The sequence below is a fragment of the Archocentrus centrarchus genome, chromosome 4 (assembly GCF_007364275.1).
Source record: "Archocentrus centrarchus isolate MPI-CPG fArcCen1 chromosome 4, fArcCen1, whole genome shotgun sequence".
NCBI classification, from domain to species: Eukaryota; Metazoa; Chordata; class Actinopteri; order Cichliformes; family Cichlidae; genus Archocentrus; species Archocentrus centrarchus.
In genome coordinates, this window is record NC_044349.1 from 8161050 (window position 1) to 8181492 (window position 20443).

General features: G+C 41.3%; 2 protein-coding genes across 3 annotated transcripts in view; one reads left to right on the forward strand and one right to left on the reverse strand.

Annotated features, from left to right (window-relative positions):
* The window catches only part of LOC115778711 (phosphatidylinositol 4,5-bisphosphate 3-kinase catalytic subunit alpha isoform-like), a 28169-nt gene extending 25165 nt beyond the window's left edge, over window positions 1–3004 (reverse strand). The window contains exons 1-2 of one of the 2 annotated variants that reach the window (XM_030726958.1): window positions 2755–3004; window positions 2207–2281 (exon numbers count right to left, since the gene is read on the reverse strand). The gene's annotated coding sequence lies outside the window, so the exon portion shown is untranslated. Of the gene's footprint in view, window positions 1–2206; window positions 2639–2754 lie in introns of those variants that run through there. The other variant, XM_030726959.1, reaches the window with a different exon arrangement.
* A 1153-nt stretch (window positions 3005–4157) lies between these two features.
* zmat3 (zinc finger, matrin-type 3) lies at window positions 4158–19961 on the forward strand. The gene is made up of 6 exons (XM_030727171.1): window positions 4158–4278; window positions 10310–11052; window positions 11144–11284; window positions 11922–12088; window positions 13569–13672; window positions 19098–19961. The coding sequence occupies exons 1-6, from the start codon at window positions 4158–4160 to the stop codon at window positions 19304–19306; spliced, it is 1485 nt and encodes a 494-aa protein (XP_030583031.1). The 3' UTR covers window positions 19307–19961.
* Window positions 19962–20443: the final 482 nt, after the last annotated feature.

A 20443-nucleotide genomic window follows, 5' to 3' on the forward strand; every position in this document is an offset into this window, starting at 1 on the left:
ATCGTATCTTAAATTACCATTAATTAAAATAACTTATCATTGCTGAATGTCGTCACTTACAGTCTGATTTCTTGGTAGTATCTCACAGGTACTGGAGAATCTGGATTTATTTATTTGTTTGTTTTTAAACATTTCAGGGATTTTTTTCATCTCGGACTGACAGATCAGCTGCTCCTTGTCCCCCACTAGATTTCTTCTTTATATTCTAGTCGGTTAGTCATTTTTTTATATCAACATGAATGTCCAAACTTTTCTCTTTATTTACCTGAAAACCACACGGAGTGTTCTCAGGGAAAAACATTCAGCAACCCTGTCATTTCAGCCTGATTGTCGCTTTAAAAAAAAAAAAAAAAATACATTTTATATATATATAAAAATCTGATGGGAAGTTTGCATGGAAGCAAATTTTTTTGCTCAGGGTGAGAATGTTTCCATGCACATATTAGTGAATAGGGCCCATTGTGAGCTGCAGACCAATACCAATTACATCAGCCAACACAAATACTATATCGGACACAGAGGCCCATACTGAGCCAGGAAAGAAAACCACGTACACTGCATCTGGCATACAAAACAATATTTTGAGAAAAAAAAATATTACTGGTATGAGCTATGAATTCTTTGGCTGAGAAAAAATAAAATATGAATATACTGCTCAAACAGGTAGCACTGGTTACTGCTCATGTCATTCTAAAAGTATACTCAAGTAAGTTAAGGATGTGATGGCACTTAACTGTAATGCAGCCTGTCAGATCTGCAAAGAACACCACATCTGGCAATACTTGTATTTAATTTGACAATACCAATATTGCTGTTACATCCCACAGCCCTATCTAACAAGAGCCCAGGCCTGCAATAGCATTTTCCCCTGAGTTCTAGATCAGATAGTGTGAGGGAGCCATCTGGCAAAATGCCCGTCAGTGCCTACCTTTGGAAATGTATTGGGGGTCTGACTCGCTGGGAGGACACCACAGGGTATATCCATAACATGCTGTTAGGGTTAATTTGTGGAGCTCTTTATCACCACATTTCATTTTTTTTTCCCCTTTCTTTTTTTAACTATTTGTTTTGTTGTTGTGCTCACAGATCACTGATGTTCCCAGGTTGGAAAAACAACCAAGTCAACAAGAGCTTAAGAAGGAAACACCTCATTTTCGTGCCACAAAAATAAATCGACAAACATATGATTTTAACTGGAAATTTGGACAGCTGGCCAGTTAATGTTTTTGTATGCCACTTATTAAAAACCAGCACTGCTTTACAAAACACATAATACACACAATAAAAAAATTTCAAGCTCTAGGAATAAATTATCAAATTAGACATTTTGCAAATCAGTTTAAAACAGAATTATGCAAGTCCCAAATGCAACTTCATGAATAAAATCTAATGTGACTCAGTTATTAAGAACAAACTAAGAATAACCTAAAAATAGACAGAAAAAAACCTATACTGATGAAGCAAGCTGGAGTTTCTCAGGCAGGTAGTTCCACAACTGAGAAGCCCTGACTGTAAAGACTCAGTCACCTTTTGTCTTTGTTTATTCAGGGTGTGAAAGGCCAAAAACCTATAAAATATGAGGAGCAAGTAGAGAAAGAGGACAAAGCCCTTTGAATGGGGTAATACTCCAGCTGCCTGAAGTTCTCTGCCCAGCTGAAGGTTTGTGACAGAGCCCAAAAATATGGCAACCACTAGTTTATGAGAAAGGAAAACTGCAAACTCTGTTTACAAAGAATGGTACTGCTGAATATGTACAAAAACAAGCTAAAATAGAAAACCCTGAACGTGAACAAACCACCCATTGAGCAGTTCTGCGATCTGTAACCCTGATCAGGATGCAGCTAAGCACTTTGGGACAAAAGAGGAAGCTTCCTCACAACACAGGATGTGGGGCATGGGGAAACACTGGCTTAGACACAAGCTTGCTTTGAATACTGTCACAGAAGTATACAATAGTTGTGTGGGCTAGCCACAGCAGGTTGGCAAGATCAAACATATGCTCGGTCTCTACAACACACAGCTCAATAGATCTGTGGTTAACACAAGGTTTGGCCAGTTGCACCACACTGCAAAACAAAGGAAGCTCTTGGTAAACACTGATTGACATCTAGTTTCATCTGTTTACAGAACAAGCTTTACAGATTCAACTGTCAGCTAACCGAGACATGACACCACTACATGTAAGAGATAAATATGTGAAACATACCTAAGAGAGACGCCCTCCTATTTGTGTGATGGGGCAGTTCCACCCTTCATGTTTCAATCCATCTTCACGCTGTCACTGAAATGTTTTTTTTTTTTTGTAAGGAGAGGAAACCATAACACATACAGCAGCAGCAACAACACACTCACGCGCACGCACACACACAGCCTGCATCAGCAGCAATACGAGTGATTCACACTGACTAGCAGCAGGTTAGCTAACACTGGGTGTTTGGGAATGACAGCTCAGAGATGAAAGCTACTTAACATCATTTCACGCTATAAATAAAGCAATGATATAGTCTAGATAACAGCCTTTATAACCACACCGCCTCTGGGGAACTACAAACATAATCCTTCGACTAATATACACCAGGCTGGAAATGGTTAACGTTAGCTCTCTTCTTCTAACGTTAGCTAACGGCTAATAGTGAGCCTGTCATCCCCGTGTTGGGAAAACAACAACAACAAAAAAACATATTCCCAACATGCAAAACGGGTCACGTGTCTAATAAAAGGTACAAATGCAACTCATTTAACAGAGTACCCTACCCATACAGGTCGGCGTCAACACAGCGACGTGCTCCGAGGGCGCTGGAATTGGAAGGCTTCCCCCGGCTAACTCCAGTTAGCTAGCCTTCCTGCTAGCCGACCCCTCCGGTTCCCAGCGGTGGCTCCCGGTGCCGGTCAAAGCAGGCTGTTATCTGTCTGTCAGCTACCCGCGACAGCAGCTCCGCGCCGATAATCAACTCTCTTTTGTTTTGAACTGTAAGCTGCACAGCAAGTAAAGCCAGACCTGCCTAGCCAGTCGGGAAGACTCCACCTGAGGATGTTACGAGCAGCTGAACTGCAGGTCGGCTGGACAAGTTGTCTCGCTGCTGCTGCCGCCGCTGCGACAATGCAGCCACGCTGTCTGTCTAGGGCCCTCCTCCCTTCCCACGAAGCGCAAACAAACACGCACCGAGAGTGAAACTGCGTGGGATTTATCGTTGCCATATATTTGTGGTATGAGGCGTGTGAGTCACTCACATTTCAAACAACAAAACAAATTCTATTAGAGGACCGCACCACACTGTCGCAGTGAGTTACACAAACATGGGGCCAAATTAAGACACCAACAGTGCCCTGTGTTTGTGGGCGTGCCTCACACTTGGATCATAATAAGAAGAGACTTTTTTATTTACACAGAAGATAAGTCAGCATGCTCACACTACAGGCAGCCCTTAAAAGAAAAAAAATTGTCGGCTATATATATATATATATATGAATGCAATGAAAAAGGAACACAATAAAAAGATATATCATTTAGCAACATATAATAATAGTTCCTTGATTTGTAGTGCACACATTGTATTTTCTCTATGGCTTTCAACATTTCGGGGTTGGACATATAAAATAAGAAACAAACAGAACATCAGTAGTAATAATAATAATACTAATTTGTCCATTATTGTATTTTATTTGTACATCTTATTAGTATTTTTATGCCAGCTTCAGAGCGGCTGTTTTCTCTGCAGATCTCACACTCAAAGTGCCAGCAGGGGTGATGTGAGTGTAACACACAGAGGTGTAACATAGTTATACAATGTGTCTTGATTGCCACCCATGCTAAGGAGCAGAGAAACAGCAGTGGCATCGGAAATGGACTGTACCAAGATGGAGAGGGGGGGGGGGTTAGGGGGAATCCAGGCAGGATTTATGTGTTTAAAATCTAGTTTAGAGAATGAGAACATCTTTGTTGCTGTTTAATGTGAAAACACCGGTGCACAGAGCATACAGAGTTGGGGGAATTAACGCGTTTTCTCGTTGGGTGTCGCCTTCTGGATTTCGCTCTCCTCTCCCGGTCACCCCTCCGGTGAGAGCCGCGGTATCTGAGCGTTGGTAGGGACTGTCATCCTGCCTTGCCGCCCGGTTTTTTGGAGAGGAGAAGTTGGCAGAGGGATGTTCCTGCGATGATGGCGCTGCAGCTTAAGAGCGGGGATGCCGCGTACTACCAGAGTGCAGAATACTGCAGAAACTACACTTCGGCGCCTGTCAGCTACGGTGACAGCAGCCATTATCTCGCCCGATTGCCAGGTAAGGAGAGGCTGGCCAGACAAGAGCTGCCCTTTGACTGTCAGCAATTCTCATGCGCAAATGTGCAAGGATGGAGAAAAATCTAACCAGAGACATTTGCATATGATACCGAGGATGTTTAAGCCGGTTGCCCTGGTGCTGCTGTCATCATCACCATCATCATCATAATGTCATGCTGAGGGGTGCACAAGCCACCATTCTGGTTCAGGTTATAGAGCATGGATGCTGCGATGCAAAATCTGAGGTTGTCGATACTCTTGTGGTCTCTTGCACTACAGGAGAGCTCTGAATCTCATCCCCGAAGACTACCAGGTTTGACGCCTGACTGTTGTATGAAATAATGCGAAGTCTTAATGCAGTGTTCTTTTTTTTTTCCTATCTCGAGCACCGCTGTCTACGAGAACAAGTGAAGTAATGGTTGTTGTATCCTTTACTCTAGCCCCTGCACGGCTTTGATTTGCACAGCTGATGGTGACATGTGGCAGTTATTACGGCAAGTGTTTCTTTGCACCTGCAGAGTCGCTGCAAAAGCGGGCTTTGCTGTTGGTTTTAGGGGACTTGAAGCCAGTATGTGTCATAGGTGATGAAGATTACCGCAAGATAACGATCAACCCACTTGGTAATATCCGTGTCATCAGACAGTGACTTGTCATCTTCAGTTAGATTTCTCAGTCATGGTAAAACTGTCATAGTGAATAAACGTTGCAGTAAAGCGGGAATGTGAGGGTATCTGGGGGTGTAAAAGTACCCCATCAATGGGACATCTACAGGGAAAAAAATAAATACATTTTCATGCTTCAGTCAGCCAAGTCATTTTTTAAAATGAGACCTTTTGTGTGCGTGGGTTTTCAGTTTAATACCTCTGCCACTTTTAACTTTGGTCAACAAAAAATACTGTTATTATAATTAGTAGTTCTGGCTAAATGTTTTATCAATTAGTAAGACCGATAACAATATTTGCAGCTATAAATATGCACATGCTTCCCAGCAAGATGTTTTGGAATTACGATAGTTATCTCCTATGAGGGGGAATGGATACTAATCAATACAGTAGTAGCAGCTTAATGGACTGATGGCCATGTGACTGTTGCTTCAAGTCTTTAAAGGCAAATAACACTGAATTTACATTAGATATAGGTCTTGGATCATTACATTAACATAAAGTCTATTGTGAAAGTGACAGTTGAATGATACTCAAATTGGGAGTACAGCTAAGATAGAAAAGTGGAACTAAGGCTTTATTGTAATGGTACAGTGGGTAAATTGCAAAGTACAGTAAGACATATCTGGTCTTTACTGCGTACTCTGCTTGTCCAGCGCCCAGTGAAGCAGATGGAATAAGTGCAGGAGGCATGCGCTTCTCATTGCTCTATAATTGATGTGGCACATCACAGAACGACAAGAGAAACTCTAGAGAAAATGAACACTTGGCCTATTTAGAGATTCTCAGTGGAGGCCATGAGATTCTCAGGCTCTAAGACAGGAGGGATTTTTTTGTGTCTTGCTCTTCTAAACCAAGAACTCTTGAGTAGAGCTAAAAAAAAAAAAAAAAATCATAAGCAACTGATTATAGTGAGTAACTTCTGCTCTAGTTTCAAGTTTATTTTTTGTATGCTTTTTCAGACTTTGAGAACAATATTGTTAGAAAAATGTGAGTATTACAGTGCTGTTATTTTGTATTTTGGCCTTTGGAGGAATATTATAGATAAGCTTGGTTTTTGACTTGCAAAATTGAATGTGACATCTGAAAAACTTTAAATACAAACCAACAAACGTTTTTTGACTTTGCCGCAGGGTCCACTGCTGTAGTTGTGTGAATATGGTTTGCAGCTCTGGGGACTGCACTGTGTGGGTGTGGATCTGGGTCTAAGGAAAGAAGGAAGCTAACCTTGACCTATCTAGCTCACGTTAAAACTACAGAAAGCCAGAAGAGCCAAAATAAAAGCAAAGGTGGGCACTGCTGGGGTTTTTTTGTGTGTGTGTGTTTGTGTGTTTTTCTGACAACTCTGTTCTTGTAAGCTAAATGAGGACCAAAAAAACAGTGTTTGAAATATAGGTAGATTTTTATGCCATCTTTATATGATTACTTCCCTCGGTTGAGCATCTGAAGTATGCTCAGTTTCCTTCAAACCAATCAATCATTGCTCACAGTGCATCTATCTTGATCACAATAGGACATCAAACTAAGAAGAGATTGGTCTCACCTGAATACAAAAATAAGAAACCAAGCAAAAAAATGAACATTGAGGCAAAATATGAATAAATGGATTTAATATTAGTATGCAGTAATATATGCAGCAATTGTAAATGTCTCTGTTGTTCATTATCATCTCCGTGCTTTCAGAGAAAGTGCATTAATTGAGCTGAAAATGTCAGTGAGCGCAAGGAGTGCGTGGTAGAAAAGATGTTTGATTTTTTTATGTCTTGAGTTCAAAAACAGATTGACCATAAGGGCTTCAGTATGTGACCATGTTTTTAAGATTTTAATGATGGAGTCTCAGAAGTGAGGAGCTTCGAGTTACACATGTACAGCAGTGTTAAAGGTCCGTCTGACTAGCAGAACTGACTGAAGTGCAGAGAAAGAAAGACTGGGGCTTATGGTGATCGTAGACGCTCTGCAGCAAACAGATGGAGATTTACCAGTAAACACATAGCTGAGTTGCATTCATCTAGAACATACTCCATAATGAGATTCTACCTTAAACTGTCATGCCAAAAATAGTTGCTGTGTGTATGCTGTGGGGGGCATGGGATATCAGACCAAATCATTTTAAAACTAATTTTAAAAATTTGTGGCTTTGAATGATTTTTAACTGTGGACAGACCTCCTGCGGTGCAGTCTGGTTATAACTGTAAATATGGTTTATTCTCATGAATGATATAGGCTAAGTATAGTATCTCACACACTTGTGCTTTAATTGTTTTTTAAAGTGAAGAAGTTAGGGAATTGTAGGCAGTAGACCAACCTGCCTACAATATGAAGCTATTCCATTCTCTAACACAGAGAGACAGACAACCATTCACCCTCACATCCACACCTATGGGCAGTTTGGAATCACCAGTTAACCTAACCCCACTAACTACACGTCTTTGGACTGTGGGAGGAAACCAGAGTTCAGTGCATATTATTATATTATTTTACATATTAATACATTGTTATATTTGCTAAGATGCATGGAGAAGAACAAAACAGTTTTTCCTTTAAAAAGGGGTGGGGGGGATTGAAACCTTCTTGTGGTTATTTTGCAAGTCAGGCAGAATTACCAAGAAGGAAAAGGTCAGGAAAGAGAAAAAATCATGCACGGAGGCAGTGGTGCTAAAACCGATCGCAACATCTTCAGGTTTTTCTTACATTGTAACTGGTATACAGTAAATGCAAAGCATGTCGCTAAATACTTAAACTGCTGTGTGGTGGCACACTGTGTTCTCTGAATTGTTTAATGACCCAAGCAAAAGGTCAGCCGTCCTGCAGTGGGGGTTTCCGAGTTGCTGCTGTTTCACTCAGTGTCCTGGGGTTCTCACGAGGCTGCTGCCGACAAGCCTGATGATGCTGTCGTATGCGATTGATGAATCTGGCTCTGGATGGGATTAATGAAGATAGCTGAACATTGGTGTGTCGTGTAGTTTAATATCATACTGTTCTCATTCAATAACACCAGTGAAAAATATGATTATATGGCAGTACAGACTATCAAAGAGGTTTTAGGGTTTTTTTTATTCAGTGTTATTATTATTGTAACATAAATAACAATTGTTCCTGTTATGTTTCTTCCTCTTTGCTCTTAAAGCTGCCATTACTTTGGTGATTTTGCAACGTACTTTAAGTCTGACCTGAATTTTTCTGTTAATGAAGCATAAGGTCCTGTTAACTGTCTATATGCTGACTCACAGTGGCCAGTGTTAACCCACCTCTACTGTTTAGTACAAAGAAATCACTGTTGATGCTCTCAGCGGATGCCTGGGAATACCTCTGTACAGGGTGCTTCAAAAACAGCACTGTAAAACTTTTCATGGGCACAGTATACTAAAACAAAACATATAAGGCCAATATGTTGTGAATCTATACAGTAATTAATTATATACAGCTGCAAAATATTTGATTTTATGTATTAATGTGGGGGGCACAACACCCAGATCTGTCTTCTAGAGTCTCATCTTGCAGTTGACGGGACTATAGTAATGTCAGTGACTTGTCCAGCATACCTTTCTCCTGAGGTCAGCCAGGCCAGGTGACAGATGGGCAGCTAGACAGATTGGACAGACTGACAGTGAGCAGCAGTCGGAAACACAAACAGCCAGGGGTGTTATTTTGGGTGCATGATTCACTTCTATCGGGCGATTGGATGATGAAAGCTTCCAGCACAGTGAATTTTGACACAGCTGTTGGCCTATTACTGACCTGACAATATGTGGTAACACACACGCACAAAATGACATATTAGAGCAACAAAAGTGAGCAAACTGAAATTCCATTCCTAATATGCCTTTTTTAAATAATTTCTTTATACAGCACATGTCAGCTCATGTCTACCCTTCACACACACACACACTCTCATACTGTATTAGCTTATCCAAGTAGTCACACTTCAGACTGTATTTTATTGTCACTGCCTCTGTTTGTGTGTGTGCAAAAGTATGTCCTCTTTGCCTGACTGCAGGCGCTGCAAGCTCAGACTAATCTTTCTGATGCCCGCTGGAGTGTGAAGCTCCTCTGTCTGTGAATGTGTTTCTGTTTGGTCATTTTGCTCAGGCCTTAGCGCTATTAGAAGTATGTACTGTAGTCACTGGATTTACACCAAGTTCCTTTTTAGCATATGTTCAATGATCTGTCAGTCAACAGTATCTCATTAAATTTGCAGCATGACTGCCACATTTATTTACTTTCTAATGAAATGGGGATCACATTTCCAAATAAGTGGCATTTTAATGATTCTCCATATGTTCTGTCATTTTTATACAACTGCCTCAAAATCTGTCTCTCCAAATCTCTTGCTTCAAAATGGAACTCCCAGAAGAGGTCATACCTCTATACTGTAGGGCTTTTTTGGTGTAAAGCTTTCCACCACAGTTCCTGCACATTCTGTCCCCACGTTGTCACATGTGGCGCAAAAACATTAGTTTCAGCGCTCAAAATACTTCTCTGAAGTGTAAGTACTAAAATGCAGAACAAGATCACAGCCATCGCAGTCACTCTTTGAGGCTTTACTAAGGCACAGCACAGCGTTTTGAGCAAAATGATAACATCAGGATGCCAACATGCTCACAGTGGAATTATTAAAATGCTGACATATAGCAAGTACAGTTTTCCCTGTGTTTACCAGCGAGATGGTATTTTCTAATAAACACAGTAGACACTGCACTTGGTCATAAACTGAAAAACTCGACAAAGTGAAAGCTCAGCGTAATGTAACGATGGTGAAAAGCCAGTGCAGTCGTAAAGTGGTTTGAGCTCACACAAAGGGGAAAATAATCTAGTATTTTTCACACCTTTTACCCAGAACAAAACATCACAGTGTTGTTTAAAGAAAAGCATTCAAATCATAAAAGTCAGTGGGATACATTAGCTGGGAACATCCATCCATCCATCCATCCATCTTCTTAACCACTTATCTAACTTACATCCTGGGGGCTAGAGCCTATCCCACAGACAGAGTGCACGGTATGCCATTGATAAGTCACTAGTCTATCACAGAGAGACACAGTTCATCCAGTAGTTGCTACAGTTATTCGATCTCAACCAAAATGATCAATTAGATTAGCTAAAAATCTTCTTAATTCTCTTTGAATATAGCAGAACAAACAATACAAGTGTCAAAAAGCCAATAAGACCAATAAGCATTAATGGAAAGAAATTACATAAAATACAGAGTGTAAGTGACTGTGTGTTTTTTCATTGATGTCTGCCTGAGTCAGCACTGATTTCCTCATCGAGGTTACTAAATTCCCTTATAGGAAGTGTTTTTGTTTCAAAATACCTGTCTTTAAATGTAATGTAGCACCTGTGTGTATTGCCTCCCTCTGGTGTCCACAGGTCCAGAAACCATGTTGAAGCCTCCTCTGAGTCTCTTCAGCCATCCTCAGCAGCCTTTCCAACACATTGACTCGCTACATCAATTGGGACCTCCACCAATGGCACCTGCACATCCTCTTGGTCCACCACCCATTGCCCCTGCTCAGTCTATTGGACCCCCAACTATGGCTCCCGGCCAGAATCTAGGCCCCCCTCCCATAAATGCACCTCACACATTAAGGCCTCCCCACATTACTCCGCCACACACTTTAGGCCCCCCTCCAATGCCCCCAGCTCAGTCACTGGGGCCTCCACCAATGGCACATACTCTGGGGCCCCCACCAGTAGATCACACACAAGCAATAGTGCCTCCAACCATGGACCTCACACAGCAGTTGGGGCCTCCACATCTAAACCCCGCACAAGCACTGGTGCCTCCACCTGTAGTGGCACCTACAGCAGGTCGATTTCCCCTCCCTCCCAGCCCCTTGTCCTCACCTCCTGCTCCTGGTCCTGACCCTTCACAGATGCCCCCAAGGCCCCCAGGACCAGCCCTCATCCCAGCCCCAGTGTCCAGCCTCATCTGCGGTCCACTCCCAGGTCAGGCAGCCCCAGCCAGTGAGCAACCTCAGGATGAGGGCTCCTCGCTGGGGACAGAGGAGCAGGAGGACTCTCTGGGACTGGAAGAACTGTGTAAACCGCTGTACTGTAAACTCTGCAACGTCACCCTCAACTCCGCTCAGCAGGCACAGGCTCACTACCAGGTCAGCTGAAAGCCAAATTCAGACATACAGAATGATATAGAAAACATAGAAATAATCAAATAAAAACTATGTCTTGTATTTTTCTTTGAAGGGAAAGAACCACAGTAAAAAGCTCAGAAATTTCTACGCTGGCAGTCAACAGCCACCAGCTATCAGGATCCCAGAAGCCCTCGAGACCGCAGGCCAGACAGCCCTCAGCTCAGGATCCAGCGACAATGACACAGGCAGGCAGGTCAGGCCTGTACTTAGCAACTAGCACCAGCCTACCTTAATGCTACAGTGTTAGTTTAGGAGGTGGGTGTACTGCTGCTGAAGTGGCCTCTCGGATGCTCGGTCGCTTCCTCTGAGGAGGTAGTGGGAAGTGCAGAGTCACTCTGTTTCATTTAAACAGCAGACACTCACAGCATCCGCTCACCACTGTACACTCTGTTCTCAATCTCTGCGCTTCAAAAAGAAGGGATGCTCTTAAAATTTTATTCCAAATAACCAGTGAAAAAAGTATGATTACATTTACTAGTTACATAACAATATTTTTATCAAAGAGAGAATAGCATCATCAGAATATTTTATATCTGCAACTGTCCTTTTTGTACAAGATCAATCTTAGCTAATAATAACTCTAGATGTATAACTTTAGTGTGTAATACTCTCTGGAATATCAGTGTCTCTGGTATTCAAAATCTTTGTAATATATCAATGTAATATTCAGATGGTTCTAGAGTTTTGTTTCTCTCACTAGAGTTTATTTTCATTTTAAAACTTAAAATTCTTCTCTTCCCCCTACCGGACCTGGACATTTCTTTCTTTGTTTTCACAGTGTTTACTCCCTCACTCCACAAACACTGTACTGTTTTGTCCTGTGTCTGCAGGCGCTGTATAAGGGGGCGCCCCGGGTCATCTTGGCCACAGAGAATGACTATTGTAAATTGTGCGACGCCTCCTTCAGTTCACCAGCAGTTGCGCAGGCCCACTACCAGGGCAAGAACCATGCCAAGAAACTGCGGCTGGCTGAGGCCCAACAGAACTCGAGTAACATGTAGGTTTGGGTGAAGAAATGTTTGCTTTGTTGGAAGATTTCATCCTCGTTGTGCTTTATGCAGGCTTGATACTGTAAATGTTTCGTAAATGTTCTAACTGCCAAAGGGGGAGCCCACTAGAGCTGAATAAGAAACACAGCATTTGCAATGCCATACAGAGTACTTTGCACTAGTCTCAAGTCACCTCTCATTTCTTTATATTTTAATAGGAAAATGGGAAATAGGTGGAGTGATTTATTGAAATGTGCAAACATACCTGGAAATACAGTATATAGGGTAAAAACTGAGCTTGAAAGTCAGTATTTGGTACGACCACCTTTATTCTTCAGCACAGCCTGAATTCTCTTAGGCAGCTTTCTTGTCATTTTGTCATTAAGCGGTCTTCAGGAATAATTCTCCAGGCTTCTTGAAGGACATTCAAAGCTCTTCTTTGCTGCATTTTGTTACTTTCTCTGTCAAAATGATCCCACACTGCTTTAATAGTGTCGAGATCTTTGGAGGCCATTATTGTGTTTTTTTCAATCCAGGTATGCTTTTACTGCTTTGCAGTGTCTTTGGGGTCACTGTCATGCTGAAAAATGATGTTGTTGTCAATCAGATGCTTTCCAGATGGTATTGCATTGTAGATCAAAGTCTGCTGGTACTTTTCTGCATTCATAATTCCATCAAGCTCTCCAACACTACTGGCTGAAATGCAGTCACAATCTATGACAGAGCCTCCACCATGTTTTACAGATGGCTGTAGACACTCATTGTTGTACTGCGCTCCTTTTTTCTATTTCTTTCAAACATGACTTTAAGATACTGTCATCTGCTGTAGGGAGTTTTTTTAGGCCTGCCCTTTATCCTTCACTTGTCCAGCTTCATCAGTTGTTTTAAGGAAACACTGCACACCATGCTGAGATATGTCAAGTTTTCTGATGATAGCTCTTTGGGCACCACCTTGTTGCTCCAAAATATATTTTGATTTTTTTATGTTTTTTATTTTATGTTCTCAGATTGTTATCTTTGGCATTTTTTTCATAGATTCATCTAAAGAAATGGGAACAGGCTGCTAAGTGCTTAAAGGTACAATTTAAAATTGGTCCTTTGCTAAGTTGGCTGTTATGTGTAGACATAACACTGGTTCATCCTTTGAGATAGGAGCCTTTTTTTAATGCTTGAATGATTCATAGGTCAGTGTTAAGTGGCTTAACGAACAAACAAACAAACAAACAAAAATCTGAAAATGGTAGAGTACAGGGATTGCACTAAAAACAAGCAGCCAAAGAAAGGCTCTGAAAGACGTTCAGAAAGCCTGGAGAACTGATGCTCAAGACCACTTTAAAAATGACCAGAAATTCTGGCTCCTTGGAAACAAAATATAAAGAAATGAGGGGTGGCTCAAGACTTTTGCACAGTACTGTACATTTTCAACTAGCCATGTTAACATTATATGTGATACAGAACAGTTTTAGACTCTAGCTCTGCCTGTTACAGGGAAAGCAGCAATGAGGCAACTCCAAGAAGGAACAGGAAAGACGGCAGTGAGTACCGGCTGGTGAAAAACCGTCGCAGCCCACAGGTACCTGCTGCCATGCCAGGTAAGATATGAAAATGAAATGCAAATTAAAAAGCAACATCAGCATAATTTAAAGATATCTATCAAAATTTCTGTATTTATCTGGTAAACGCTTCATTTAAGTGGCATTGTTATAGATATTTTGGTTAGTAAAAATGCAAAGATATTCAGATTTTGTCCTCTTCCGTGTCTATTCCAAGTCTTCAAACTAGCAAAGCAAGTTCTTAAGTTATTCAATGAATTAGTCAGTAATTTTTGTCTGGCGATGGAAAGCCATGTCTGTTATTTTATTATCTTATGCAGCTGTTGAAAACATCATAAGCAAATGTGCAAATGCCACCATAAAGAAAGTATCATTTATATTTTCTAAACAAGCCACATTTAGCAGTTGTAGAGTAAATGTCACCTGTGCATATACAGTTAGGTTTGAGGATGGTCTTTTATTCTTTTATTGGAGGTACTGGTTGTTTCTTCAAACAGATTTTAGCTCCTTTTTGAGGCACACTGGCCTTTGAAATTGGTCTCTATTATCAGCACATATTAACGTGGCATAAATGTGACAAATCCATAATCCTGTCTGTGTGTGGTACATATACCGAGAGGCCAGTTTTGCTATTCAAAATGCTGATTTCTCTTCTAAAAGCTGACTTTGCACTTCAACACCCAAACAGCTGTTATAAAAAGATACAGTGAATGCTAGAAAACATTTTTCCAAGGTCTAGCTCTGTTCTGTACTAAAAATTCATATTAAGACAGCTGTCATAACCTCATTTTCAGCAGTCTTTGAGGGCAGTATGTGTTTGCTGAGTCAGTGTAGAAACACTCCAAAAAAAAAATGATGTCACAAATAGGACCTATTCTCCTAAAGCGCTGTCATTTAATTTAATTTTCTACTCTTTTTGGTGCACCCACCTCCTGATGTCCACTGCAGCACTGTAACACTGACAGTAACATGGTTACACACATTTTGTCTTTTTTTGGACTGAATGCGCTTTTGTTATTATCATTTAATCACATTTTCTTTGTGTTCGTGTGAGTGTCTGTTTTCGCCCTTGTGTGCGTGTGTGTGTGAAAACAGATACAGAGTAGGTAATGTCAGACTTTCTGCTGACGTCAAGCAGCCATCTCTTTCTCAGCGTGTCTGACCCCTGCTCTGTCTCTGTCTTTCCACAGACAACAGCGCTTGCGCTTCAGCTCTACAGGATAAATCATACAGTAAAGCAAATCCTCCTTAGTCTCTCATTCACTCACTCTTTGATGCACACAAACACACACACACACAGACACACACACACAAGTTCACAAGTTCTGCTGATTTAATCGTTTTTCTTGATGGACAAACCCTAAAATAGCTTCACTCTCTCCTGCCGTTGAGGTCTCGCTGTCTTTTATATCTCCCTCTCCATCTCCTTCTCCTTTTTCTGTGTTGTTAAAACACACACACACACGCACGCACACACACACACACGCAGCACTCTTTTTCCAATGTTCCACCTTCATGTAATTCCAGACACCTTTGAGCTTTTCTTTCTGTACACTCTTGTGTATCATCGCTATCACACACATAGCGATGATACATAAGGCTATACGAAGGACGTGTAATGAGCAACAAAACTGAGATGCATCCTGCTCCCTGGTTATCCCTGATCAGTCCATGTGAGGTTGATGGGAAATTAGGATTCAAATGCAAATAAGTATACTTAATGAAGTTTGTCCCATTTCAGCCTCCAAACTCATCGGACACCTTATTGTTTTTTGTGATTTTGTGGGATAACACAAAACAACTGTAGCTTTTAGATACAGAGTAACTGCTAGATTTTTAAATTTACCAACATACATGTGTGCATGCGAATGCAGCTTCACTGTAAATGCCTTGGAATGGATGTTTATGAGTGATGTGAGTTTTCTAGCCTGGAGACTGATGCAGAATGTAGAACATTTAACAAGACGTGGACTTCTAAGTATTTATTTACTAAAGTCAGAGGTAAAGCTGTGTGCTTAGTTTGTGGAGAGCATGTTGCTGTTTTTAAGGATTACAGTTTGACTCACCATTACAAGACTAAACACGCAGTGAAGTACAAGAACTTGACTGATGCAAAGCGGGAACGGACACCTGAACTTCTTCGCTAGCAAAGGGCTTTTTACCAAGCTTTACACATCCAGGGATGGAGCAGTCAAGACCAGCTTTGTGATTTCCCACAAAATCACAAAAAAGCAATAAGCCGCACTCTGATGGGTAGTTTATCAAAGATTGTTTGCTGGACTCTGCTGCGGTAACGCCAGCAACACAGCCCAGTTACTCATCTTTGCCAGGAATGTGCTCTATGACCAGGACTGTAGCAGGGAGTGATTTGTTAACTGGAGGCTTGGAAAGGCTGGGGCTGAAATGGGACAAACTGGTAGGTGTTACAACCTACGGCTGTCCAAATCGGACAGGAAAAAATGTTGGACTTTTGAAGCAAATTCAAATGAACTCAGATCTGAAATTGATATGTTTGCATGGTGTTATACACAAGAAGGGGTTGTATGCATCAGTACTGAAAATTAACACTGTTGATGTTGTAACTTAAATCGTTCATCAGGGCAAAAGCAAAGAATCAGTTTGTTGCACTTTTGATTCACTGTTGGCAGAGAAAATTCAGGCCAGTAACACTTCAGTCTTCTCTGAATGAAGAGAACTTGCCACACATAAGGACAGAAATGTTGATTCTCTGAAATTTAACAAATCCACTTACAGATACTCAGTGATGATTCCCTGTCCACTGTCCTTTCTATTTCCACCTCAGACACTGAACCTGACTTTAAAGTATTAGCCCAAAACAATCTAGTTTTCTCTCACTGAACAAGAAAAAAGAACTCAAAAACTGCATGTGACGTCATTAAACTACAAGCAAAATACCAACAGCACTTTTTAAAATGTTAAAAGTCTCTAAAATGCACATTTTGTTCACAATTGTTTTGGGGGAATGCTTATTAAATAGTGATAAAATGTTGGCATTTTTACTCTGCCTATTTCACTTTTCTGTTGCCTAATTAAACATCTAATCATACCAGTTTTAAATTAATAGTGAGTAGATCTGAATTCAGCTTATTGGTTTGGGCCTCCACAACAGTCCCATTTTCTCATGTGGCCCCTTGGGGAAAATTAATTGCTCTCCCCTGACTTAAGGGATAAATGTTAGCATATTTAGCATGTATAACATTCCCAATAATCACTGTCTTAGTTTAGTATGAGACCATGCTAGTCTTTGCTAATAGTGAGTGAAGGTCATGGCATTAGTTTGCAGGGGTTTTGGTCACAAATTAGAAAAAATAAATAAATAAAAGTCAAGGGATTACCAGAGTTCCTGTAATCCATCCCATCATAAACTTGTACAGTCCTTTTACCCAGAATGAAAAACATAAACTTCCTCGTGCTGCTGGAGAAAAGGCACAGGAAGTTGGTAATCTCAAGGACCATTACTGTCAAAGTTCCAGTTAGTTGGTGCCAATTATTTAGAGGGTTGACTGAGAATTGGCAACCTTTGTGTATCATTTTGCTAACTTACCAAGTGGTTAGCACTGTGGCCTCACAGCAAGAGGGTCATGGTTTTGACCACAAACCAGTTCAGGGGCTTGTACCATGAAGCAAGTTGAGCATGATAAACAGTCCCATAGAGCTGGATTTCAACTTGCCAAGTTAACCCAGGGTTTCCCCTTAACAAAGGCAGTGGCAGCATCTGACCAGTCCCAATTATGGACAAGTGTACTGTCAACAGAGTGACTAATTTTGCAAAGAAAGATAAAACTGTACCATGAGAACAATCTGATAAGGTTAAACACACAATACAAGCTGAAAGCAACTGCTGCAGACAAAGCAGCAGGGTGAGTATGTGTGGGAGGAAAAGCACCGTATAGCAGTTTAGTATTAAAAGTGCTGTTTGAAGGTGTGACTGGAAAAGACCTACAATCTTAATTAAGTTTAGCCTGTTTGAAGCCAGGAAAGAAAGCCAGCAAAAATGCTGACTGTGTAAGTTAACAGACTTATCAATATCACAGCATTATCATTAAGACACATCTACATACAATCAAGTAAACTGATTGTAATCCATGAAATTGATGTTTAAAAGACAGTTTGTTCTTTCAGCTGCAGTCCTGATGGTGTTTAACGGTCTGAGAGCAAGTAAAGAATAAATACACTACTCAAAAATAAATAAATAAATAAAAGGAACACTTTTTAATCAGAGTTTAGCATTGAGTCAGTTACACTTCTGGGCCATTAATCTGGTCAGTTAAGTAGCAGAGGGGGTTGTTAATCAGTTTCAGCTGCTTTGGTGTTAATGAAATTAACAACAGGTGCACTAGAGGGGCAACAATGAGACACCCCAAACAGGAATGGTTTTATAGTTGGAGACCACTGGCATTTTTCTCTCCTCATCTTTTCTGACTGTTTTTTCACTAGTTTTGCATTTGGCTAGGGTCAGTGTCACTACTGGTAGCATGATCTGGACTCTACAGAGGTTGCACAGGTAGTCCAACTCTTCCAGGATGGCACATCAATATGTGCCTTTGCCAGAAGGTTTTCTGTGTCTTCCACCACAATCTCAGGAGCATGGAGGAGATTCCAGGAGACAGGCAGTTACTCTAGGAGAGCTGGACAGGACTGTAGAAGGTCCTTAACCCATCAGCAGGAGCCATATCTGCTCCTTTGTGCAAGGAGCCCTACTGTACAAAATGACCTCCAGCAGCCGCTGATGTGAATGTCTCTGACCAAACAAACAGGAAGAAATTTCATGAGGGTGGCCTGAGGGCCCAATTTCCTCTAGTGGGCACTGTTTAGGCATATCCATGGACGGACACAGAATTCTACAGGCTGGGAAACGGCACCCTGACTGCCATTCAGTATCGGGATGAAATCCTTGGACCCACTGTCAGACCCTACGCTGGTGTAGTGGGTCCTGGGTTCTTCTTGGTGCACAACAATGCCCGATTTCATGTGGTGAGAGCATGCAGCCAGTTCCTGCTCTGGAGCAGGTTAGGTTCACAGCAGAAGTTACCATACCGATAGAAAACCTACAGTTAAACCTGAAGTTTCCTGGATAAATCCTGCTTTGTACTACAGCCTTTGGGCCCTTCTTTTTAGAGTTTGCATGTACTCCTTGTGCTTAGATGGGTTTCCTCTGGGAGCTTTGTAATTTCCCACCATCAAAAATGTGCTAGGTTGATTCTCATCTCACTGTGCCATTGACCAAGGCACTAGTTGAGACCTGAAATTGGACCCTTGGCGCTGTATGGTGGCTGCCCACTGCTCTTAACACTTAGAATGGATTAGGTGAGAGAGTTTACCTATTTGCAGCCTTCCATCTCATATCTTTGTCTCCTTTTAGTTTTACATTTGAGTTTCCTTCCCCCCCATGATGGCAGAAAAATCTGTAATGAATCAGCCTCTCCTCTCTCTCTCCCCACAGGGCCTTACTACAACCCCAGACCGAGGCAGCGCATCCCCCGGGACTTGGCCATGTGCGTGACTCCCAGCGGACAGTTCTACTGCTCCATGTGCAACTGCGGAGCCGAGCAGGAGACGGACTTCAGGCAGCATTTGGAGAGCAAACAGCACAAAGCAAAAGTGTCGGAGCTAAGATACCGCCATGAGATGGAGAACCTCGGCTACAGCTAAGAGACACAAGAGGCAAAGGAAGACAAAATGTAGAGAGTACAAGAACACAAGGCAGGAAAATCAAAATGCCACCTTGGTTTTGAAGAGCATATTTAGTGATGCGATTACATCTTTTTGCACTTAATTTGATATATGGATCAAACACATAATCTTTCAATTTGATAGCAAATATATAAATATGCAGTAGGTGGCTGGTTGTGGCTCAGGTGGTCGATCAGATTGTCCACGAAGTGCTGGGCTGACAGTTTGATCCCCATTTCCTGATAGACAGGCCATCTATTCCTGTCCCATCTGCTCTGCTACAGGAGGCTAAAATTGGATTCTGTTAATCCTCATATTACTCTAGAAAGTCACTTAGTGTATTTAATCAGGCTGCAACATGCAGAGAAAATAGTTTTTTTTTTTAAATCTCAAACTTTGAACAAAAAATCTGTTTTCAGGCACAGAATCAGATTACATTTTTAAGCCATGACCCTTTCTTACACTTTTTCTGCTCCAGTTCCTCCAAAGCTTTAAGTGGGTTGCATTCTGACTCAGGGCACCAGTAAATGCAAAAGAAATGCAAAGAAATGTGGAAGGAAGAAAATCTGTTTTTTAGCAGAAAAGCCAGGAGGAGGGTCGAGATGCTTCAGCAGAGTAAAAGACGTCCAGAAGGTTTGATCATTAAGAAAATGTGGACGCAGGTGGTAGAGAAAATGAGACAAAGACGAGCAAGGAGGGGAAAAACTTTAGGTTAGGAAAAACCTGGGGGAAACAATCACTTTTAGTTTGAGATGATTTTTAAACTCTTGTAAGTGAATTAGCCCTACAGGTATTTTTTTTATAGGCCCTGCAGCAGGGACTGCAGAGCCACACGGGACACAAATTCAGCATCTTTACAACCAAACAGATGTACTAAAATCCAAAGCACTTCTTGCTAATTTAAAAAAAAAAAAAAAAGCACAATGAACTTCATCTAATGAAACAATGTTATGTGAAACTGTGAGCCTTGGCTGATTTCTTACTGGTCCTGAGGTATGTATCAGGCTGAAGGCTCCTGCAAGCCTTGCTGGTGCCTTTGGGAGAAAAATTAGGCTAAAGAGTAAGCTTTGGCTAGCCATTTTTGCAATATAGTGGAACCCAATCTGTCGTGTTGAT

What these genes read in the sequence shown, in the direction of transcription:
- zmat3 (XM_030727171.1), top strand. Translation starts at nt 4,158, where the DNA reads ATGGCGCTGCAGCTTAAGAGCGGGGATGCCGCGTACTACCAGAGTGCA. An exon ending in ACAATGACACAGGCAGGCAG is followed by an intron (nt 11,285 to 11,921) that starts GTCAGGCCTGTA and finishes CTGTGTCTGCAG; the next exon opens with GCGCTGTATAAGGGGGCGCC. An exon ending in GGTACCTGCTGCCATGCCAG is followed by an intron (nt 13,673 to 19,097) that starts GTAAGATATGAA and finishes CTCTCCCCACAG; the next exon opens with GGCCTTACTACAACCCCAGA.